At 37.1% G+C, this 25,523-nt stretch overlaps 2 protein-coding genes across 2 annotated transcripts; one reads left to right on the forward strand and one right to left on the reverse strand.

Annotated features, from left to right (window-relative positions):
* Positions 1-5,838: 5,838 nt before the first annotated feature.
* Positions 5,839-11,702, reverse strand: LOC114193200 (trifunctional UDP-glucose 4,6-dehydratase/UDP-4-keto-6-deoxy-D-glucose 3,5-epimerase/UDP-4-keto-L-rhamnose-reductase RHM1-like). The gene is made up of 4 exons (XM_028082918.2): positions 11,633-11,702; positions 8,493-8,741; positions 6,717-8,296; positions 5,839-6,448 (listed from the first exon to the last, which is right to left on the reverse strand). Exons 3-4 carry the CDS (start codon positions 8,262-8,264, stop codon positions 6,005-6,007), a joined length of 1,992 nt encoding a protein of 663 aa, XP_027938719.2. The 5' UTR covers positions 8,265-8,296; positions 8,493-8,741; positions 11,633-11,702; the 3' UTR covers positions 5,839-6,004.
* A 1,868-nt stretch (positions 11,703-13,570) lies between these two features.
* Positions 13,571-14,584, forward strand: LOC146884110 (uncharacterized). The gene is made up of 2 exons (XM_085665856.1): positions 13,571-13,807; positions 13,988-14,584. Exons 1-2 carry the CDS (start codon positions 13,571-13,573, stop codon positions 14,582-14,584), a joined length of 834 nt encoding a protein of 277 aa, XP_085521982.1.
* The last annotated feature ends 10,939 nt before the right edge of the window (positions 14,585-25,523 follow it).

The raw sequence follows: 25,523 nt of genomic DNA on the forward strand, positions 1-25,523 counted from the left end.
AGAGAAGTGCAGGGTTTCAATAACTTCATAGAATCTATGGAGTTGTAAGATGTACCATTGATTGGAGGGAAATACGCTTGGTACAAAGAAAATGGGTCGGCAAAAAGTAGGATAGATATGGTTCTGGTTTCTATGGAATGGTTAGAACATTGGTCGGATAGTAAATAATATATCAAAGGTAGACAAGTATCATATCACTGTGCTATAGTGCTTAAATCGGTAATAATAGATTGGGGACCTAAACCATTCAAAACCCTTGATATCCGAAAATCTGACCCAACTTTCACAAAAGTGGTGAAACAATCTTGGGAAGCCTATATTGGGAAAGGCAATCCAATGATATTGTTAAAAGATAAGCTAAAAAAGTTGAAGTGTGATCTAAAATTATGGAATAGAGAGGTCTTTTGATTCATAAACTTAAAGAAAGAAAACCTTCTTCCACAACTTGGTGAACTAGACATGAAGGATGATGAAAGTAATTTGGAAGAAGAAGATAAAGTGAACCAAATGAACCTCTTGAGCGATTTGAAGCTACCTCTAGACAAGGAAAATGCATTATTAAACCAAAAGGCAAGGCTTAAATGGATAGAACAAGGTGATAATAATTCAAAATACTTCCACTCTAGAATTAAATGGAGAAGGGTCACCAATGAACTAAGAGGGGTGGACATGGATGGTATATGGTGTGAGGACCATGTAAAGGTAAGAGAGGAAGTAAGGCAAGTATTCCAAAAAATGTTCAGTGCGCCTAAATACTTTGATGTTAATATCCAAAACTTTGAGTTTCAAATGATATCTGAGGAAGATAATAAGTTACTAATGGAGTAAATAGGAGATAAGGAAATAGAGGATACATTAAGTTAGTGCGGTGACACCAAAAGCCTAGGTCTAGATGGTTTTGACTTCCTTTTCTTAAAGAATAACTAAGCTACGTTGAAGAATGATGTCAACCAAGCGGTGAAATAGTTCTAGAAAGAAGGGAAAAATTCTAAAAGGGTGTAATACTTCATTCATAGCACTAGTACCAAAGAAACAAACTTCTCTTGGCCTGGAAGACTATAGACCAATATCTTTAGTGGGATGTGTGTACAAGATAATATCTAAGATCCTTGCAAATAGGCTAAAGCATGTGCTGCAAAAGATTATTGATGCCTCTCAATCAGCATTTATTATAGGTAGAGAACTCTTAGATAGTATCCTGATAGCTAACAAGACTGTGGAGAAATGTAGGCTTACAAAAAAGAAGCCGGTAATAGTAAAGGTTGACTATGAAAAAGCATACGACTCGGTTAACTAGAACTTCCTATATTATATGATGAAAAAAATAGAATTTTATGACAGATGGATTGGTTAAATCAAAGAATGTTTGGGCTCTTCAACGATATCGGTTCTAGTTCATGGGAGCCCAACTAAGGAGTTTGCTCCTACAAGAGGCCTTAGGCAAGGAGAGCCTATGGCTCTCTTCCTATTCCTTATTGTAGCAGAGGACCTGGCAGGGTTAGTGAGACAAGTCGCTAAGAAAAACTTGTATAGAGGGATAAAAGTGGGTTCTAAGGGAATAAATGTTGGACCGCTACAATTTGTAGATGATACCCTCTTCTTGTGTGAAGTAAAAGCTCAAAATGCTCGGACCTTGAAAGCTATATTAAGAAGCTTTGAGCTGGCGTCAGGATATAGGGTTAATTTTTCCAAAACCAAAGTTGGGGGGTTAGGCTTAGAAGCACCTTTACTAAAAGTATTTTCAAACACCTTGAATTGCAAACATATGAAAATCCTGTTTGTGTACCTTGGAATGACAATTGGAGGGAACCCAAGGCTCACTCAATTTTGGCAGCCTATGATTGAGAAAGTTAATAGTAGATTATCTAAGTGGAAAGGAAAATTTATGAGTATGGTTGGCCGGGTATGTCTAATTAAATCTGTCTTATTTACTTTGTCACTCTACTACCTGTCTTTCTAAAAAATACCAAGAAGTGTGAGCAATAAAATCTTAAAAACTCAAGGAAACTTCCTTTGGGGATGGGGCTCGAAAGTTAGAAAAATAGCATGGGTCAAATGGGGAATTATATGCAAACCAAAAGCGGCATAGGGCTTGGGCATAAGAGACATTCAAAATTTTAATGTTGCACTTAGCTAAATGAAAATGGAGATTAGGTATGAAGGACAATGGGTTATGGAAACAGGTATTGAAGTCAAAGTACGGGTCATGGAGAAACCTTAATGATCCAAACATATCTAGGCTAGCATCAAGATGGTGGTTAGACATTCATAAGGTGTGTGGGAGTACACAACAAGGTCTTTGGTTTGACGAGAGTTATGAATGGGTATTAAGAGAGGGGGACAAAGTGAAGTTTTGGGAAGATAAATGGGTAGGGGTAGAGGCACTTAAAAGACGGTTTCCTAGGTTGTATTCAATATTAGAGTGCAAAGATAGGCTTGTTGGGGAGGTTGGACACTAGGAGGATAATGTCTGGGTTTGGGACATAACCTGGAGGAAACCTAGATTTGTTTGGGAATCAACTATGGAGGAACAACTCCTTCTTGTTAATGGCCCTCGATTACGTAAGGCGTACCTTGATACGTGGAAATGGAAAGAAGGAGAGGACGGGGTTTTCTCGGTAAAGACAACCTATAATACACTACAAAGTAATGGTAGAAAAGAAGAGTATGATGAGTTTAAAATTCTATGAGGCACAAGGGTAACCCCAAAGGCTCAAACACTAGGTTGGAAGGTTTTTTTCTGAATAAACTACTGACCAAGGACAAATTACAAGCAAGGAGGGTACAACTACAACATAATCGTTGCGACTTGTGTAATGCATACCAAGAGACCGTAGATAGCTTGTTCTTCTCTTGTAGGGTGTCCCGAATGGTGTGGAATTTGTGCGATAGATGGGTGAGGGTGAGTATTGCGTGCCATATTAAAGCAAGGGCCAACTTCCAATAGTTCCATCTTCTCGCCCTTAATAGCAAGCAAAATCTAGCTTGGTGGGGAATGTGTTTATCTATTATCGGGGAAATTTAGAACCATAGGAATAAGGTAATATTCAAGAATAGGAAAGTCGACCCTATAGAAATCTTTTGTCATGCTCAAGTGGCAGTTTGGGTGTGGATGAAACACAAGATTCCATCCATGACATTTTCGTATAGTGATGTGTATTTATCCCTACTTACATGCTTAAAATATCTATGATATGATAATGTAGTGTGCTTCAATGTGTTAGGAAAGTAAATGCAGGTCTCTCAAATGAAGGAAAGAAGCAATCTACAAATGGAAAAAGGCAACGCACAAGGGGTAGCAACTATATACAAAGATAACACAAAGCTAGCAGCCAAGGCCAAAGATAGGAAAATACATCTTTCAGGATGGCATAGGTTGTTGTACAATGATGTTATTCATGGAGGCTTACACCATTGTAACCCCACAATGCATACAGTGGGATCTTTTATCACGATTGCCAATCTATATATTATATATTGTAATACAGGGTTCTGCATGGGAGGGCAGGGAGTAGCTACAAATGAGGGGCTGGAAGCTGGTATCATTGTTAGACTTTCACAGCAAAAAACTAGTATTCACAATAGAGATGAAGTGAGTTATTTTGATTGTTCAACTGCAAACTGTAGCCATTGCTAGAGAAATAGGAATTTTAGGATAGCAATTAGAATGTGGCTTTCTTTTTTGCAGGAGCTGCCACGGTAAAGAGAGGGATGGATATATTTGCTTTCCTTCTTTGTTGGTGCTTTATATATATAGCTCCCTACTTGTCTGGTACTAGAAAATTGATCCACAAGGACTTTGGTTTTGTAGGTAGTCTCTGTTTTGGTTTTGGTGATCTATGGTGTTAATCTAGAGCATCAACTTGTATAGGGCTGGTTTTTTTTATAAGGGTTAGCGCACCCCTCAACTGCTCTCTTTAATTTAATTTCATTCTTTGCTGATAAAAAAAATAAAATAAAATAATGCAGTAGTTCTAAACAACTAATACTTAGGGGCACAAGCACCAAATTTCATTCTCAATATCTCAAACTTATTTGTTAGTAGAGACTTAGTAAATATATCAACTATCTGCTCTTAGATTTTGTAATAGACATGAGTTACAACACTACCCCTTTGCACTTTTCTCATGAAAAATAACTTGACATTAAAGCATTTAGTTTTCCCATGAATATAGAATTATGTGAAATAACTATTGCAACTTGGTTGTCAACAAAGATCTTAGTGTCTTCGTTCTTTTCAAGATTAAGATCACTCAATATTTTTCTAAACCACAAGGCTTAATTTACAACAAATGCAGCAATGAAATCTACTCCAGCAGTAGATTGAGCCATTGTTTATTGTTTCGTGGAACTCCAAGAAAAAACTCCATATTCAAGACTAAAGCAATATCTTGATATGTTTTTCATGTCATCAATGCACTCTGCTCAATCATTGTCAAATAAACCTAACAACTTGAAAATCTTGCATTTCTTGAACTTAATGCAAAATTGGTTGTACCTTTGATGCATTTAAGTACTCTTCTAGCATCCTTCAAATGTGTTTCACTTGCACAATGCATAAATCGAGATAAAACACTTACAACATTTAGGATGTATGGTTTTGTTGTTGTAAGGCACAGTAAACATCCAATAAAACTCATGAAGTATATCTCGTCTACTCTTTCAGTTATATCTTTATTAGTGAACATTTCCTCTATATTCATAAGAGTGTTCATGGATTTGTACTCTTGCATATGAAACTTCTTGAGAATTTGCTTGGCATACTTTCTTTGACAAAACTTCATTTTAACTTTACTTGATCTCCATTCGAAGAAAATAAGTCATCAATCCAAGATCAACCATCTAAAAAACTTTCACCATTTTCATCTTAAATTCATCAATTTAGACTGCATTATGTCCCATCACTAAAAGATCATCAACATAAAGAGAAATAATGGCAATGTCAACCTTACAATGTTTAATGTAAAGATTGAACTCATATAAGCCTTCTACAAAACCTATATTTAGCCAATGATTGTCTATTTTGTTGTACCAAGCAAGCTCTTAGAAACAAGAAAGAATTATAATTTCGTGTCCAAGTTTAGAGACTAAAAACATATTTAACCCATAAATTTATAAGATATTACTGATAGTAAAGTTAGATAAATGGTAGACTCTGAGTGACCCCTAACCTCCTTAATCGACTTGATATTGCTAGTAGTAATGCTAGTAATTTTAGCTCTTGCTCATGGTTATGGTGAATCACTACCTTTGTAGCCAAAATCATGATGCTGATAATGATAATTGTATTTGTGGTTATGGTAGTGGTGGCTGTGATTTGATCCCTCAAAGCCTTTATTACTTTACTGAAGTCAAGATTAGGAATGATGAAAGAGAAGGTGGTGGTACTTTTATGGAGTTATTGATGTTTTGTTATGAACTCCCATTATAGGTAGGTGGAATAGTTTTAAAAAAGTTCATGATCAATTATCTTTTCTGAAAATGTTTTGATTGTTTTGTCTCACCTTCTGCATAAAACTAAATTGAATAAATATTCTATTATATCCATTTTAACAGTTATAAAAAGGCTCTACTACAATAATAATTATGAATTTGTTTACACATAATAGGTCTGAAATTTTGAACTCATAATTTCATCTAATTCATAAATAAATGCAACCGCATACAATTATCCTTTATGTCGTTAGAATATTGCTATGACAATGATTAACTTAAGAGATGATTAATAGTGTTATGAAATTATTAAAATATTCAATGTCAGTTAATTTCGTCCCATGAAATAATTAATTTTGACTACATCAATAAATAAAATCACATTTATTTAGTCTTTAACCACTTGTAATGCATTCCTGATCCAGAATTGGTAAAAATGGCAATAATTTTCTTAACACAAACTTGTAAATGCAAAATGTTTCATATAAAAGAATATGGTGACTACATAAAAGAACAAAAACATTGGCGCCTATGTTTGAATTCCAATGAAAAGACAAAATGTGTAACATCTTCAAGTTTTCTTGTTAGGCTCAAAGACAAACTTGATAACGGAATCTCTGATGGACAACAATTCTGGGAACTCTTTTTTGAGCTTGGAAGCATCCATTTCATTGTTACTCCTTTGAGCAACTATTACCTTTGCTTGTTCTTCCAAATCAAAATTCGCCCATTTAAACTTTGGATCTATGTAATCCCTATACAATTCTAATATCTGATTGTGGCTAATCGCCCCTGGGTTGGTGAAGTTCCAAATCCCTCTTAAGTTCCTCTTAGCCATTTCAATGGATATGGGTAAGAGTTCATCCAGCACTGTCATGCTGTTAGGTATGTTTACCACTTTATTGTAACGAGAAATCTTTGTGATGAAGTTTCTTGGATTGCTAAGATCTGAGGATATTGGCATTCTAACTCTTAATGTGCACACATTTCCATAGTTTCTTAGAAGCTCCTCCACCTGCATGCATTATTGCCATATCCTTATATATCATTAACAGTGCATCAAAGTATATGCATTATGTATTGTCAGTTCAACACTTTCAATAACACTTGTACAAAAGTGTATCTGATGAGAAACCAAAGGAGGGAACCGTTTTAATATTCAGTTCAAGAAAAACAGAAAATTAGATGACAGAAACAAATATTGTTCTGGCATTTGATAAAAAAACAGAAAGAATATGGTACTATATAGAACAAATAAGATGACAGAAAATTAGAGATATTACCATGGCCTTGGTCTTGGAATAAAAGGAGCCTGTGAAATTTGGCTTGTCCTCTTCCTTGAACCCAATGCCTGATCCCAGAGGATGGTCCTTGTCATACTCAAATATGCAACCAGTTGCAAAATTCATCATATACAAGTTGTGTTCCTTGCAAACATCAGCCAGTGTTAAAGTGCCTACAACATTAGTCCTTATAGTTTCAACCTTGTGTGATTCACACCAATCAACATTAGGTCTTCCTGTAACACCAGCAGCATTCAAAACATGGGTTGGTTTTACTGTTCTTATGTCCTCCTCAAGTGATTTTCTATCTTGCAATCTCCCTTTCCCATATTCCCAATCAATTCTCTCTTCATCACAAAGCTTTCCCAACAAACCCCCTATCCAACCAGTCCTCCCATATATCAAAAACTTGAATCTTGAACTACTTTTTCTTCCAACTTCAGTGAATGACCTTGCAAGCCTAGAGTATCCATATTGAAAGGACCATTGAGCCTCATCAGAGAGATTAATGGCTGTGAAACGTGGATGAGGGTTTAAAGCAGCAGAAACATCACCCCACCAATCAGGATTTTTTTTGTACCATTCAATTGTTTTCTTCAATCCTTCCTCCCATGAAATTCTCTCCTCCCAACCAAGTTGTTTCAGCTTTTGATCATCAAGAAAATATCTCTTATCATTGAAAGGCCTATCTTGAACAAACTCAATAACCTCTTTAGGATTCAGTTTGAAGAGTTTGCATATATCCTCTGCAACATCCAACACACTCCTCTCTTTCTTGGTGCCAATGTTGTAGATTTGCCCAATCTCTCCTTTGTGCAGTATCACATCAAAAGCTTCTGCAACATCTTCACAGTGTAGGTAGCTCCTCACATTGGATCCATCTCCATGGATTGGCAATTTCTCACCCCTCATGGCAAGAAGAATGAACTTAGGAACAAGCTTTTCTGGGTATTGGTTGGAACCATACACATTATTGCCTCTGGAAGTTATAACTGGAAGACCATAAGATCTGTGATACGCCATCACCAACATTTCTGCTCCTGCTTTTGATGCAGAGTAAGGATTGGTGGGTAGAAGCTGAGATGCCTCATGGTTTCCAATGTTATCTTCTAAGTCTGTTTCACCATAGACTTCATCTGTGCTCACATGAATGAACCTTTTCACATAATTGGTGACCCTGCAAGCTTCAAGAAGCACATGAGTGCCATAGATGTTGTTGTAGGTGAATTCCATGGAGTTCCCAAATGAATTGTCCACATGAGTTTGAGCAGCAAAATGCATAATGGTGTCTATTTCCTCTTCTATCAGAATATGATTCACAATATCTGCAGTAGCTATATCACCCCTAATAAATTTGAAGTTTGGTGAGGTAATACATGCCCTCAAATTCCTGAAAGTGGAGCAGTAGTCTACTTTATCAAGAACTACAATCTTGTATTTAGGGTACTTTTTTATTAGCTTGGTAGTCACATGTGAGGCTATGAAACCAGCAGCACCAGTAATGAGGATGTTTTTTGGCTCATACATGGTTGTCTTTTTTGGTGACATTTTGATGGTTTGCTGTCTACAATGTTCTGTTACTGAAAAAAAAGAACAAGGATCAATCTCAAGAAAAGGAAAAAAAAAAAAAGAAGCATAACCTCTAGAAATGAATGTTTTGAACATGTCTAATATGGTATTGGCAATTCAAATTGACAAATAACAAAATCACAAATCACAAGAAACAATGCATATCACAGAGTTTGAGAACTATCCCAGATAGGCTTTTTTACTTACTATAAGTTTTATGGTTTGATCATGGAAGCAATTGGAGTGCAATGATCCGAAAAGAGGAGAGAGAACATAGTATTGTGTTGGAGATGAATTGGTTCTCTTCATGTTCCTTCAGAGGCTATAACTAACAAAGGTGGACTATGATCCGAAAATTGTTAGAACCTTAATTTTGGTCTGCAATAGGTTACCTCACACTTCTTCATCTCCATCACCACAACCTTAATTTTAGGATTGTTAAACTGTATTTTACAACTGATTGAAACGTGTCTCATTCAGTGATTATCATAAAAAAGTTCTAACATATGACTTAGGACTTCAGAATAAAGCGTTATCATTTCAATTAAAGTTTAACCATTTCAAAGTTCATTTATATATATATATATATATATATATATATATATATATATATATATATATATATATATATATATATATATATATATATATATATATATATATATATATATATATATATATATAATGACAATAAAATCTTAACATAAAACTTTGAGCAAATTAGTTTAATTCCTACCATTAGATTAACACAAGGATGTTTATGAATGATTATTTCAATTGGATGATATGACATAAGATTGTATGAATGATCCAACTTTTTATACCTACACAAGCTCTCATAAAATAAAATAAAAATTGAAGTTAAAAGCATTAAAAATAAAGCAGGAGATGTTTGATAATTTTGTTAATTTTAAAGAGTTTCAAATTAAAAATAGTTGATAAAAATATGAAATTTTCAACTTAGTTTAAATTAATTTAATTTAGACTAATTTATTTTAAACATAAACATATTAAAATATAGATTTTCATTTTAGAAATGTAAAAAAAAAAATTATAGATAATCTAGAAATACTTTATGTGTAAGTATTATTAAATAAATTTAGCATTAATTTTAGTAAATAAAATATTGAAAAACTTCTATATTTTTTATAGGATTTTTATAAGATAAATTTATATGTCCAAAATTAAAGCATATAGACATGTATTAAAATTAATTTAATAAGTAATTAAAAAATTATTTAAGAAATAGATTTATCTAATTAAGAATTTGAAAACTATTCAATAAAAAAAAAATAAAGAGTTAAACCGTATATATTTTAATATTTCAAAAATTTATTTTACTGTATTATTTACTTATTTATTATTTCCTTTTATTACACGTAATAAATACATATAAGGCTTTTTTTCAATTTTCAAAAATGTAAAATGCATTTCAAGTAATAAAAATTTAGTTTAAAGATTATATAAACATTCAAATAAATTTACATTACTTCAGTATATATCTAAAAGTATTTATATATATATAGTTATAATTAGAGTTCAAACAATTAACTATAAATTAAAAAAAATGAAATTTATATAAAATTACAAAAAAACATCAATTAAATATTCAAACTTTCTAATTCCATTGATTTTGAATATCCAAACCATGAGAAAAAAAAAATGTGTATAGATTGAAGCAAGAACTTAAATCATGGTATAAAAGACTTAGTTTTGTTGTTCAAAATTGGTTTCAAAAGAGATCATTTACATTCAACACTATTTGTGCAAATATATGTTGACTACATATGTTTTGGATCAATTAATATCGTTTTGTGCTAATGATGTAACAAATTTGAAATGCCAATGATGCATGAGATTACCTTTCTTGTAAATCAAGTAAATCAAGAATGACATAATCATACAAAAATTCAAGTACTCCACTGAACTTTTAAAGAAATTTAGTACGCATAGTTGGAAAGGATCAACAACATTTATGGTCACTGCATGTTACTTGGATGCTAACGAAAAAGATAAACAGGTTGTCCAAAGCAAATATATAGGTATGATCAAATCTCTTTTATATTTGACTATTAATCATCCTAACATCGTCCATAGAAATTTAACATGGATAATTGCAAAGAATCTACAACTATGGTCACTCTATGTTACATGGATGTTGATGAACAAGGTCAACCACTAGAACAACCCAAATATAAAGGTACAATTGAATCTTTTTTTTTATATTTGACTATTAGTTGTCCTAACATCTTGCATTGTGGTGTGTTAGATTTTAATATGCACTTAAGGAATCTCATTTAACTAAAGTAAAGAAGAATCTTTAAATAGGTACTAAATACATTGGCTTATGGGTTCTAAAATTAATTTGATATGCTACAGTGGTTCTGACTTTGGTGTATACAAATTGGATAGTAAAATCACTATGTCGCATGTTAGGATGTTCACGAGTATCATTGAATTCTAAAAGACAAGCATGTGTGGTTCTATCAACAACTAAGGCAGAATATATTTCTACTAGAAGTTGTTGTGCTCAATCCATATGGATAAAGCACCACTTGAGAGATTTTGACTTTTTTTTTTATTATATTTCACTTAAGTGTGACAATACCAATATGATGAATCTTACACAAAATCCAATCATGCATTCTAAAACTAAGCACATTAAGATTAAACACCATTTTATTAGTGATCATAACTAATGGTGATTGCATATACATGTAGATAGATATATGGACAACATCAAAGAATGACAATTGATTAGACACATGACATGCCAAAATGGTCCAAACCTTCTGGATGTAGTCTTTTTAACTTAGAGCTTATTTTGGACACAATATTGCCAATCTTCATGCCCGAAAATCTTTTCAGGGGCTCTTGTATCTTTTATCTCAAATTTATTGCTCAACATTAACTTCAACTTTCAATCTCCAACTTGTTCTTAGACGTTGTAGAAATGACATCCACGTGAAGGAATAGATAAAGTTAGAAAACCTCCTCCACCTTCTTATGATAAACATGGATTTCATAAGGATTTCTACCATACCTCCACCTTAATTTTTTTTTTAATTTTATTTTAATTAAAATCACAATCACTAAGAAAGAGAATGCATATAAAATGGTGAATTTTAATTTCACTAATGGTGAAATTTTTATGGTTTGCTATCTACAATGTTCTGTTACTGAAAAAAAGAACAAGGATCAATCTTAAGAAAAGGGAGAAAAAAAAAGCATAACCTCTAGAAATGAATGTTTTGGCAATTCAAATTTACAGATAACAAAATCACATATCACAAGAAACAATGCATATCACAGAGTTTGAGAATTATCCCAGATAGGCTTTTACTTACTATAAGTTTTATGGTTTGATCATGGAAGCAATTGGAGTGCAATGATCAGAAAAGAGGAGAGAGAACATAGTACTGTGTTGGAGATGAATTGGTTCTCTTCATGTTACTCCAAAGGCTATAACTCACAAACGTGGACTATGATCCGAAAATTGTTAGAACCTTAATTTTGGTCTGCAATAGATTACCTCACACTTCTTCATCTCCATCACCACAACCTTAATTTTAGGATTATTAAAGAGTATTTTACAACTGATTGAAACGTGTCTCATTCAGTGATTATCATAAAAAAAGTTCTAACATATGATTTAGGACATAAGAATAAAGCGTTATCATTTTTGTCAAAGTTTAACCATTTCAAAGTTCATTTATATATATATATATATATATATATATATATATATATATATATATATATATATATATATATAACATTAAAATCTTAACATAAAACTCTGAGCAAATTAGTTTGATTCCTATCTGAGCAAATTAGTTTATTTCCTACCATTAGATTAACACAAGAATGTTTACGAATGATTACTGCAATTGGATGATATTGTTGTATGAATAATCCAGCTTTTTATACCTACACAAGCTCTCATAACGCAGCATGTGTTTGATAATTTTGTTAATTTTAAAGAATTTCAAGTTAAAAAATAGTTGATAGAAATATGGCATTTTCAGCTTAGTTAAAATTAGTTGTTTTACTGTATAGAATCATAGATTGATAAAAAAAGTTATGTAAAATTAATTTAATTTAGACGAATTTATTCTAAAGATAAAACATATTAAAATATAGATTTTCATTTTAGAAATGTAAATAAATTAATTTTATAGATAATCTACAAATACTTTGTAAGACCCACTTTTATTGAGTGTCCTGAGGACTGATGTAAGACCTGTGAAATTAATTAATTAAATAATTAATTAATTAATAAATGCGAGTAGAAAGAACCTTTATGACATTAATTGTTGGTTGGTGTGACGTGAAAAAGTACTAGTTCAAATGATTGAAAGTACTTTGATTGTGTGAGAGGACTTGGGTTCGAGTCTTATGTATGCCAATTATGGGTTGTTGTTTTATTATTAATTTTAATAATATGTATGAGTATGGAATTGATAATGTAAACTTATATTGACTGGAAGGTATCACCAAATGTGAATTGGCAAAGTGGTTGTGCTTTGGCATTATGAATTGGCATAGTGGTTGTGCTTTGGAATTATGAGTGGAGGGTTACGAGTTTAAACCTTGGTTTAAGGTAGACAAATTGGTGAACTAGATAGCATGGGTTACTTGGGCTTTTGAAAGCAAACTTTATTGTTTTAATTTTTATATAAATTATTTTATGTTGAACTTTAGTAATTTTTATATATAACGATAGTGTACATTCAGATGATGTATGGTTACTCGTTTTGGTTTTAATTTCCCGCATTTTTGGGAAATAGTTTATATTAAATGTGGTATTTATTGTATTTTCGAATTTTATTTATTTAATATCAGTAATATTCCTTAGGGATGTTTCAATTGGTATCAGAGCAAAAGTTTTGAAAATATTTTAAAAAAAAAAATATTTTGGGGCTAGTGGGGAGTGAGCTTATCGATGTGTTTATTTGTGGCATGTTGTGTGTTCAATGTGATAAGATGTGTGTGGTTTTGTTTGACTAAGCGACTATGGCTGCTAACAGGAGGAGGAGGAGTAGTGGTGCTGATGATATCGCTAAGGCGATTCACCGGATGGTGGATGCGATGTAGCCACTCGTAGCAGCACAGCCTAGGACGGCAATTGCACCAATCAAGGTGCCAACCGTGGAGGACTTCTTGCGTCACAAGCCAGCTGAGTTCACTGGAAAGGCCTCCCCCGATGAAGCGGATGCATGGCTCCACAAGTGTGATGAACTACGAAGATGAACAGAAACTGTTGTTCGCTACCTACCTGCTAAATGGGGATGCTGAATACTTGGGCCAACTTTAGAACTCGTTTTCTGGAGAAGTACTTTCCAGATACGGCGAGACAAGACAGGGAGGCTGAATTCCTAGCATTTCAGCAGGGAGACATGACAGTGCAGGAGTATGTGAACAGATTCGAGCACTTGGCGAGGTATTCCTCACAGAACATCACGGAAGAGTGGAAGTGTTTAAAGTTTAAGCGAGGACTCAAACTTGAGCTAAAGAGGGTGGTAACACCTTTGAGAGAGAGGAGATTTCCTATCTTGGTGGAATAGGCAAAGAGTGCGGAGCACCTTGAGAAGGGCCCCGGTTCAGTTGTGAGCCGACATCAGAAAAATGTCGCTGAGGCTAGGCAGATGAAAAAGCCTTATAGCAGATCACAGACATCCCAGGGTCCTTCTTGCTACTAGTGTGGTGGACTCCATCTGAAGAGGAACTGTCCTCAGTTGGCAGGCGGAGTAGGAGGGTCAGGCGACCGTCGCAAATGTTTTATATGCGACAAACCGGGACACTTCGCCAACAATTGCCTAGAAAAGAAGAGTCTTGGCACGAAGAAACCAGCAGCATCGCCAACAGAGCGAGCTAGGGCAGCAGGCAGAGTCTTTGCCCTGACCACCACCGAGGCTATACAATCGGGTAATCTTATTCTTGAACCTTGTGTGTTGTTTGGTAAAGTAGTACTGGTGTTGTTTGATTCTGGGGCATCCCATTCCTTTATTTCTAATGCGTGTGTGGGGAGATTGAACTTGGTGACACGCGATTTGGGATGTGAGTTGCTTGTTTCAACTCCCTCCTCAGGTCAAATGGCTACCAGTTCAGTCTGCGTTGGGTGTTCAATGGAAGTGGCAAGTCGCAGATACAAAATGAACTTGGTGTGCTTGCCTTTGGAGGGACTGGATGTAATCTTGGGGATGGACTGGCTGTCTAACAATCACATCATCATTGATTGTGGACGGCGCAGTTTGGTATTCCCAGAACATGAGGGATTGGAGCTAATCTCGGCTTAGAGGGCGATAAACGAAGTAGAAGCCGGAGCCACCGGCTTTATGATAGTGGCCCATGCAGAGAAGAATAACACCACCGAGAAGATCAGTGTGATTCTAGTAGTGGAGAAGTATGTTGATGTATTTCCAGATGAAATACCCGAGTTGCCACCGAGTAGGGATGTGGATTTTTCCATCGATCTCATCCCTGGAGCTGGCCCAGTGTCCATGGGGCCCTATAGAATGGCCCCAACGGAGTTGGTTGAGTTGAAGAAGCAAATAGAAGATTTGCTTGAGAAGAAGTTCATCCGGTTGAGCGCATCACCCTAGGGAGCATCGGTACTCCTAGTAAAGAAGAAGGACGGCAGTTCAAGGTTATGTGTGGATTACCGTCAGTTAAATAAGTTGACCATAAAGAATAAGTATCCACTGCCAAGGATAGATGATCTGTTGGATCAGCTGAGGGGAGCCGCAGTGTTCTCTAAGATTGACTTGAGGTCTGGATATCATCAGATCTTAGTCAAACCAGAGGATGTGCAGAAGATGGCTTTCAGATCACGCTACGGGCATTACGAGTATGTACTGATGTCGTTCAGGGTGACAAATGCTCCTGCTATTTTCATGGACTACATGAACAGAATATTCTGACCGTACCTGGATTAGTTTGTTATCGTGTTCATTGACGACATACTGATATACTCTGGAAGTCGGGATGTACATGCAGATAATCTGAGAGTGGTGTTGGGAATTCTCAGAGAGCATAAACTGTATGGGAAGTTGTCAAAGTGTGAGTTTTGGCTGGATGAGGTACAGTTCTTGGGTCATGTAATCTCAGCCCAAGGCATAGCGGTGGACCCAGCGAAGATTGAGACAGTGGTGAAGTGGGAGAGACCACAGACAGTTACTGAGGTGAGGAGCTTCTTGGGTCTGACAGGTTATTACAGGCAGTTTGTGGAGGGGTTCTCCAAGATGGTGAGTCCCTTGACTCAACTCACTAGAAAGGACCAGCCTTTCTCTTGGATAAACGAGTGTGAAGTCTGTTTTGAGGATATGAAGAGGAGATTAACCACTGCACCAATACTGGCTATTCCGGACACAACCAAGACGTTTGAGGTGTATTGTGATGCTTCATACCAGGGTCTAGGTTGTGTGTTGATGCAGGAGAAACGGCCTATTGCTTACACATCTCGTCAGCTGAAGGTACATGAGAAAGTTATCCTACACACGACTTAGAATTGGCGGCAGTGGGTTTTGCTCTCAAAACATTGAGGCACTACTTGTATGGGGCACAATTTCAGGTATTCAGTGATCACAAGAGTTTAAAATACTTGTTTGATCAGAAGGAATTGAATATGAGGCAGAGGCACTGGATGGAATACCTGAAGGACTACGACTTTGAGTTGTTATACCATCCTGGTAAGGCTAATGTTGTAGCAGACGCGCTGAGCAGGAAGAAAGCTCATGTGTCGGCTATGATGATTAAAGAGTTGGAGTTGATTGAGAAACTACGAGATATGAATCTGGGATTAGATATGGAGGCAGGTCACATACGGTGTAGCATGTTGAGGATCACTAATGAGTTCCTGGATGAGGTTCGGGTGGAACAGGGTAAGGATCAGGAATTGTAGCATATTATTAGTGAGTTGGGCACAGAGAAGAGAAAAGACTTCAGGATGGGTAGAGATGGTATCCTGCAATTCAGAGAGAGGGTGTGTATACCCAGCAGCCGGGTATTGAGGAAAATGCTCTTAGATGAAGGGCATAAGAGTCGTCCTAGCATACATCCAGGTATGACTAAGATGTACAAAGATTTAAAGGCGACCTTCTGGTGGACTGGCATGAAAACTGATGTGGCATATTATGTAGCATCCTGTTTAGTGTGCCAGAAAGCGAAAATAGAGCATCAAAGGTCGGGTGGTACGTTGGAGCCTCTTAAGATTCCTCAGTGGAAATGGGACAACATTTCCATGGATTTTGTTACACATCTATCGAGGTCGGTGAGGGGGCATGATTCCATATGGGTAATAGTGGATAGATTGACGAAGTGCGCACACTTTCTACCCATTAATCAAAAGATGTCTCTAGATAAACTGTCAGAGTTGTACGTCAGGGAAATAGTCAGATTACATGGTGTGCCTGCGAGTATCATATCGGATAGAGATTCGAGATTCACCTCGAGGTTCTGGCAGGCGTTGCAGAACACTTTGGGCACTCAGTTGAGAATGAGCTCGGCATATCATCCTCAGACTGATGGCCAGTCTGAGAGAACCATACAGTCATTGGAGGACTTATTGAGAATATGTGTTCTGGATCATATCGGGTCATGGAGTGATGTGCTACCGCTGGTGGAGTTCACTTACAATAACAGCTACCATTCCAGCATTGGGATGGCACCTTATGAGGCCTTGTATGGCAGGAGGTGTCGAACACCTTTGTGTTAGCAGTAGGATGGAGAATCTGTGGTTCTTGGCCCAGAATTTTTACAACAGACTACGGAAAAAAGTAAGGGTAATACAGGATCGGATGCGTGCAACTCAAAGTTGACAAAAATCCTACGCAGACAAGAGGAGGAGGCCACTTGAGTTTGAGGCTGGTGACCACGTATTCCTCAGAGTTACACCTATAGCAGGTATTGGGAGAGCATTGAAGTCGAGGAAGTTGACCCCTCGATTCATCGGTCCACATCAGATTACGAAGCGAATTAGACCGGTGGCGTACGAGATTGCATTGCCACCTCACTTGGAAAACCTGCACAATGTTTTCACGTATCACAGTTGAGGAAGTACGTGGCGGATCCTACTCATGTGCTGGAGCAGTATGATGTACAGGTGCGTGAGAATCTGACTTTGGGAGTTGGACCAGTGAGAATTCTAAATTCTCAAGTCAAACAACTCAGAGGGAAGGAGATTCGAACTGTGAAAGTTCTCTAGGACGAGGCAACCTAGGAGATGACATGGAAGATGGAGGACCTCATGAGGAAGTCTTATCCTCACCTTTTTTTGCTGGTAAGTCTTATTTTCGTGGATGAAAACTTTAAAAGGTGGAGATAATGTAAGACCCGTGAAATTAATTAATTAAATAATTAATTAATTAATAAATGCGAGTAGAAAGAGCCTTTATGGCATTAATTATTGGTTGGTGTGATGTGAAAAAGTACTAGCTCAAATGGTTGAGAGTACTTTTATTGTGTGAGAGGACTTAGGTTTGAGTCCTATGTATGCCAATTATGGGTTGTTGTTTTATTATTAATTTTAATAATATGTATGAGTATGGAATTGATAATGTAAACTTATATTGATTGGAGGGTATCACCAAATGTGAATTGGCATAGTGGTTGTGCTTTGGCATTATGAGTGGAGGGTTACGAGTTCAAACCTTGGTAGACAGAACTTAACCTTTATTTTTACTAAACTTAGTTTGGAATGAATGTGGAAAGGTAGAGAGAACGTAGCAGGCAGCCAAGAGGGTTGGAAAACTATCAAATAATTAACATTAAGAGGAATTAAAACCCACCCTAAGCCAAATTTCGTTTTATTTTTAAAACCCATCTTAAAGGCACCTATAAAAGCCAAAATTTAGGTAAAGGGAAGGGTTTTGGCAGTATAGTGAACTGGTATAGAGAGGAGCATGGGTTTGAGAGGGTGAATTGAGTTTTGGGTGTGCAAGGGCTGAAGCAAGAAGGGATTTTAAATCAAGGGGTCCTGTCTTCACAATTTTTTATCACTCATTCCAGGTTAGGGGTGTTGAAACTATGTGTATTCCACCAATGACTGTGTTTATGCGTTCTGTTCTCAAATTTGAATCTATGTGGTTTGGTTTTGGTGTGGTATGCGCTGTAATTTGAGAATTGGTTAATGGAATAGGGGTACAAAGCCTTTTTGGGTGTTTATAATAATTGGATGAGGGTTTGGGTACCATTCTTGTTATGTTTTGTCAAATTGTGCGATTTGGGAAATCCAATGATGTTTACAGTGTGTTTTATGGTTTAATTGATGAAATGGACTGAATGAAATCGAGTACATTGTAAATTGGTATGATTTTGGTATTGGTTTGGTGCACCGTGCGCGTGATCAGACTCGAAACCATGCAATTCTCGCCCAAGCGACTCCATCTCGCCTAAGCGAGAGTTGTAGAGTCTCGCCTTTGGTCCTGGTTCGTGTTACTCGCCCAAGCGACCTTGGATGGGGTTGAGCGACTTAGTCTCTCGCTCAGGCGAGAGACACTCGCCTAGGCAAGGTCGGAGGAAACCTGAACCATTTTAAGCGCGATATCTCACCCAGGCGAGATGTATTGGTGTTCTGAGCGACAGGATGCTCGCTTGGGCGAGAACGACTCGCCTAAGCGAGGTCGCGATGAGAACTGAGGTTTGTTTGATTGAATCCTCATTCAGGCAAGGTGTGTGTGTTAATCTGAGTGAGGGTATGGCTCGCCTAGGCGAGAGGACCTCGCCTAAGCGAGATAACGTGTTATGGTCACTGTTTTAAGCTCGCTCAGGCGAGGTGAGCTAGCCTAAGCGAGGCTGAAGGCTTAAGTGTCCCTAGCTTAAGCGAGTTTATGCGAGTTGCTATGCTTCTTTTATGTGCTTGTGAGTGTGTTTTGGTTGTGTTATCCTAAGAATAGGATGTATATGCATGTGGTGTGGTGTTTGGGCTTAAAGGACTAAGTCCAATAGGGGTCTGGGATGTGCTCGGTGGTTGGACACATGATGGGCATGGAACTGGTTGAGTTCCCGTCGACTACTATTGGGCAAGGAGTCCTTAGTATGGTGATTGCATGTGTCGGGCGCACAATGGACAAGGAACTGTTATGTTCCCGTCGGCTACTATTGGGCGAGGAGTCCATAGTATGGTGATTGCGCGCGTGCCAGGGTCCAAGTTATGAGGCTTGGATGTTTTTACTACAGGCGAGGAGTCTGTAGGGCAGGACTATGAGCGAGATAGGATCATAGGGTTGGACCACGAATGAGTTAGTTTCGTGGGAGCATAGGGAAGTCCCAAGACCTAGTTCATGCATATGACCCATGAAGGACTATGAGGTCGTGGTTGGGTGATTTGAAAAGTATGAGAATCGTAGTTATGTTATTTTGGGTTGGGAAACATAATTATTTCATATATCTGTTTATATCATTATTGTGCATAGCTCACCCTATCTGTGTGTGTATGGCGATGATCGGGTAATTTGTTATCCGGGAGCAGATGATTTGATAGGTGATTCAGGAGATGCTTAGAGATGGAGAGCATGGGCTACTTGGGCTTTTGAAAGCAAACTTTATTGTTTTGATTTTTATGTAAATTATTTTATGCTGAACTTTCGTAATTTTTATATATAACGATAGTGTACATTCAGATGATGTATGGTTACTCATTTTGGTTTTAATTTCCCGCGTTTTTGGGAAATAGTTTATATTAAATGCAGAATTTATTGTATTTTCGAATTTTATTTATTTAATATCAGTAATATTCCTTAGGGATGTTACAGCTGCCACACTGTTGGGCCTAAAGGGCTGGCCCATAGGGTGCCAAGGCCCCTAAAGCAGCCAAGGTCCCTCAATTGCAAGTCATTCTGAAAAATCAGTGCCCTCAATTGCAAGTCATGTTAAATGCATGATCAATATTATTTGTTTGTTTGGAATGTGATTGGTATGTTGTCAGTACGTAAATCCATGAGTCTCTAGGTGAGACTTCTTGATCGTGCTTCAGTGGTCGGAACGTAATTCCATGGCCCATGTTAGTTGGTGTCCATGGTGGTGCCCCATCTATATAACTTGGTAAGGATTCAAGGTAAGGATTGCATCCTGACACTCTAAGGAGTCAATTAGTCTCACTTAGAGCAGACTGACTCCTGTGGTGAGAGTAGCATGAGGCCTGAAACTCATCAAGGGCTAACCTTGTGTGTGAGGGAATTGATTCATTGTAACACTTGTAACACATAGCTCGGGGGTGAGTAGAGGTATCCACCACAAGTGCAAGCATCCGCTGAATCTGACCAGGTTATATGTATTCGGATGAGTCGAGTCGAGTCTTAGTGTATTGATTTGAAGGTCATAACATGCTTGGATGATCTGTGTATATTGGACTATGAAAGTATATCTGATTGCATGATGAAATCTTTTTGGCTCTAGCTTACCCTTTGCTTGTTTGATTGCCTTGTATGTTGTTCTTCTACCTTTGCGATGATCATCAATTTATTGATGGGAGTAGATGCGAGAGGTACTCGTGGTCAACAGGAGAGAAGAGATGATTCTGCTACATAGTCTACTTAGACTGGACTTCACGTTTTATTTGGGCTTTTCTTTAGGACTAAAGCCCGTGTATTGTATTATCCCTAAGGCTTTATTTTGAATACTGGTTATCTCTTACTCCTTTTGGGTTGTAGGCATTGTAGTGAACTTTAGTATTTTCTTTTAAGTACCTTGGACAACTGTAAGGAGTGACCTTATACTCCGCAACTTGGCTTTTTATATTATCCGGTGTAAGATTTCATTTAATTATGTTATTATTTAAATGGGATGTTACATTAATGGTATCAGAGCAGTTCGTCCTAAGGATGACCAGAGGTTGTGGGTTTGTCATGCCTCGAGGGCGTAAGTTGTCAATTATAGTCGAGTTTGTTAGTGAAACCAAAAGTTTTAAGATAGAAAACGTCTTGATAAAGTGATGAGGGTGCACACTCATGACTAGATCAAAAGTTGTTTTTCCTTTCTTAATTCTAATGGTTTGGGGAAGGAAGGGTGACAGACGAAAGGATTGGTTGTCTGTAGATGATGGAGTGTTGCCTTGTATGTTCTAGTGTGTCCTTTTACGCCTCTGTGTTTTGTGTCTCATGTCTGTAGCAATGAGGGAATGCATATTTAAGCTCAACTTGACCTACTCACCCTTACCAAGGTTGGTGGGGCCTGTGAGAAAATCTTTTGTCTCAAGAGTGCGAAGATGTAGAGGATTGTATATTGATAGATGATAAAAGTTGAGTCTTAGTTTAGAAGGCTGAGAAATGATGTTGAAAGTTAAGAAGCAACGCTTTGGACTGAGAGAGAGGTACAAGATCAAGTTCTAAGATCGTACACCACAAGTTTTAGGAGAAGAGTTGAGTTCAGAGATTAGTATATGAGAAGATATCGGGCGGTGCTCATGCGGCAGGGTGTGACAAATCAACTTGGTTTTACACCTTGACAATGTCTAAGGTACGAAGTGTAACAGTGTGGGAGGTTTGAGGTTGAGGGTGGAGGCCATTAACTGTATAGGAAAAGCAGACGTGTAATTGGAAGCTTATGAGAGGCAGAGCTTTGAATATCAGCCAAGTGTGATGATGTTATAGGAGAAGGGAATATATTAGGAGTTATATACCAGATCAATTCAGTAAATAGTAGTCGGGTCTTCTCAGCAGTAGCAATTACCCAAGTTAGGAGGAGAGGGGATGTTCTAAGTAAAGTGGGCCAAAAAAGAGGAAGGTTTGACATTGGATATGAGATGGACGATTTCAAGCATCAGAAGGAGAAGCACATGGTTAAGTTTATTCTTGTAGGGAAGGACAATTAGTAACGTCACAACACGAGGAAAGGGGAAAGGAAAACAAAAGTTTTGAGTAGCTATGAGAGTGTTTGCGATGATTAGCACTAAAGTGGCCAACACGGGTAATCTAATTTAAATGATACATGTTACAAAGGTGGTGATTGGATTATAGGCTTTGGCTTCGCTTAGGGTCATACACTCTTTGATGTCGCTAGTATGGTATAGGAGTCATGGTTGTCTGCAAGAAGGAGCTGAGTTTGAGAAGGTGGTTTTTGTTATAGTAGCGGCCAAGTGAAGATTTGCTTGGGTGTGTGGTGCCTTCGTGGTGATCAAAGTGTTTAAATTCAAACCCAATTTGAATTGTTTTCTTTGCAAGGTTGGGACATAGTCTCAAGGGTGAATTGGTTATTTTCTCAATCCCATTCTGATGAGCTGAAACGACCAACAAGGTGATGTTCTTTGATTAAAAAAAAGGATGAGTCAGTGATTGCGTATGAAGTACGGATCAAACTAAATAGTGGGGGGCAGAGTGTCACGTGAATCAGAGTCATCTAACAAAGGAAATTGAATAATAGACACAAAGGATCCCGGTAGTAGAAGATTTTGTAGACGTGTTTTGAAGCAAGTATTAGAATTTTAACCTTGGTGTAGTGGCGTTCACTTTTGCATTGGTGTCTGAAGGAGAACTTGTGCCAATAATTTCTAATTAGATGGTTCCTACTGAGAATTTGAAGTAAATACAGAGTGAGGGAGATGTTGGAGAAGTAGTGGCTTATACTAAATATAACGACAAGGATGACTGCGAGTTTGGTGAATCTTAAAGGAGAGGTAGTGGGAGGATAAACTGTTCAAGGGTAAACGTTGTATAAGGAAGGATAGACTTTTTGGCCTATGGTTTAAAAAGGGTGGATGCGATGTTGAGAAAATAGGAGGTTAAGGCTATAAACAAGGGAGTCAAAAGAATTTTGCAAGTTCCATAGAAGTTTTGGAGGAAGGCAACGATGATTGATTCCTTGTCACGACAGACATGAAAGGAACATCATTTTGAGTAAACAAATAAGTGACTTTGTGTGTTAATCAGAGTAGCACAACAGGATGATGACAAGTGATGCTTATGAAAGGTAAGAGGTGCGTGAAAAGAACTATCTTACTCCCGACCTAGAGTATTACTACGACAACCAGTTCCTGTTGAACAACAAAAGTGTCGTTCTTATGAGTATCAATTAAAGATGTTCAAAGAATCAATTAAAGTCAGAATTATGGGGTTACTTAGAGAAAGTTGTGCAAGAGTAGTAGGAGATTTGAGTTATGATTTCAAGTTAGAGTGCCAACTTGGAGTTGATAAAGTGAGAGTAGATGTTTAGTCAGGGAATGGAATTCAAGATCTGTGATTTGACGAGTTAAGAGTAAGGGTTGATTGAGAAGCCTAAGTGTTTGGATGGAAAGAGAATATGTGAGGAGATTTCATTAGTTTAGTCATCCGACTAGAACTAATGAGTCTCTCAACAAGGTTGGGGAAGAAGCAATTCAGAAAAATCTTAGTTGAGAAGTATCTTAGAGTTGATAGGTATAAATCAAACTAAAAATTTCCAAGTCAAGGAAAGACATGGTTCTAAGGCTTTTGTTGAAGGATGGTTACAAGTTAGTAGATCAAAAATGAAGGTGAGATGTCGAAATGAATTTGGTGGTTGTAAAAGAGGGAAGCTTAATTTGGAAATGGAATGACTTGGTTGTGGATTTTGTTACCATTGGTTAAAGTTAGTACAGGAGGCAAGATGTTATGAGTGTCGTTATGGATAAAAGTGGTCAAGGGTGTTGATGGTGAGGTAGTAGACCATAACTCAATAGTTATCAAGTTAGTGGAGTGATGTATAAAGGGGTGAACAAGATGACGGGAAGTGATAATGAACATGCTTTGGTTTGAGACTTAAAGTGATCTGAGACTTTGATAAAAACCTACAAGAGGTAGGGAAGAGCATATGGTGGGTGAGTCAGTATATCAGATACAAGTTAGTTGGGCAAGTATGAAAGAGCAATTCCAGTGTTAAGGTTACAAGTTAGGAGTTAGTTCGAGTGTAGTGACTAAACCAATTTACATTGTTGGACACATATCGCATAGTACAAAGGTAAAGTTTCCAGTGACTATAGGTGTTGGAGTCATCAAATTCATCATGTCTAAGTGGTGGTTGTCGGAGGATGTGAGGGAAACGCGGTTTTCTTTCTATCCCATCGGTGAATTTTCGAGGTCAAAAATTTTCTTGTTGGAGAGAATGTAAGACCCACTTTTATTTAGTGCCCTAATTTTGAGGGCTACCACATTGTTGGGCCTAAAGGGCTGGCCCATAGGGTTTTGTTATGTGATTAATGTTTTGTGAAATATGAGAAAATATTGGGGGGTTTTGGTATATTTTTAAATTAGGGTTTAAACATTCATGAAACAGTGATATTTGACGTTATTTCTCGTATTCTAATGTGTCGCACAGTCGTTGAGCGAGTGCCCTGGGTCGCTGGGCGATTGTGTGTTTTTCTAATATGTGCAGTTTTAGTAAAATTGACTTTCCCGACTCATTTACCGTTGGATTGAGCTCAAATTTTGACATGTGGTTCATAACATGTTATTTTATGGTTTGACCGGTTGGATCGTCGATTACATTTATGTAGCTTGATAAATGTGTCATGCATTACTTCAATGATTTTGGTTTCGTGATAATAAATTTTCTAGGGAATTTTGGTGTAAGAATTATGGTTGTGGGTTGTGCTTGATTGTATGGAATTGCAAGTACTTAAACGTTGGCACTCATTTATTTGGGATGAATACTATTTTGTGATATATGTATGTCTTGGTATGCATTTATAAAGTATGAGATGAATGAATTTGCATGAGTGATGTGATTCATGGATTGTGAATGATGAACTTGGATAAATCTTGGCATGCGATTTCAATGAAATGGTTGGTTATATATGTGGTCATGAATTCGGTATGAACAATGTTACATTGATGGCATTGTATTGGTATGAGGTGAAGTTCTATATCCCCGAATTGAGAAGAATGCGATGGTATGGAATCAACATGGAATATGAATGAGGATGGGTTACAAAGGATGGCGTGAGGTGTTAAATGCATGATCAATATTATTTGTTTGTTTGAATGTGATTGGTATGTTGTCAGTACGTAAATCCATGAGTTTCTAGGTGAGACTTCTTGGTCGTGCTTCAGTGGTCGGAACGTAATTCCATGGCCCATGTTAGTTGGTGTCCATGGTGGTGCCCCATCTATATAACTTGGTAAGGATTCAAGGTAAAGATTGCATCCTGACACTCAAGGAGTCAATTAATCTCACTTAGAGCGGACTGACTCCTGTGGGAAGAGTAGCATGAGGCCTGAAACTCATCAAGGGCTAACCTTGTGTGGGAGGGAATTGATTCATTGTAACACTTGTAACACATAGCTCGGG

This window comes from Vigna unguiculata, chromosome 8 (assembly GCF_037176805.1).
Source record: "Vigna unguiculata cultivar grain cowpea cultivar isolate G323 ecotype 2 chromosome 8, ASM3717680v1, whole genome shotgun sequence".
NCBI lineage: Eukaryota > Viridiplantae > Streptophyta > Magnoliopsida > Fabales > Fabaceae > Vigna > Vigna unguiculata.

Bases quoted from the DNA above. Each gene is read 5' to 3' on its own strand.
- LOC114193200 (XM_028082918.2), bottom strand. From the start codon at position 8,264: ATGTCACCAAAAAAGACAACCATGTATGAGCCAAAAAACATCCTCATT. The intron at 6,449-6,716 runs GTAATATCTCTA...TAATGCATGCAG, and splicing joins ATTCCAAGACCAAGGCCATG to GTGGAGGAGCTTCTAAGAAA.
- LOC146884110 (XM_085665856.1), top strand. From the start codon at position 13,571: ATGGGGATGCTGAATACTTGGGCCAACTTTAGAACTCGTTTTCTGGAG. The intron at 13,808-13,987 runs GTAACACCTTTG...TCTTGCTACTAG, and splicing joins AACTTGAGCTAAAGAGGGTG to TGTGGTGGACTCCATCTGAA.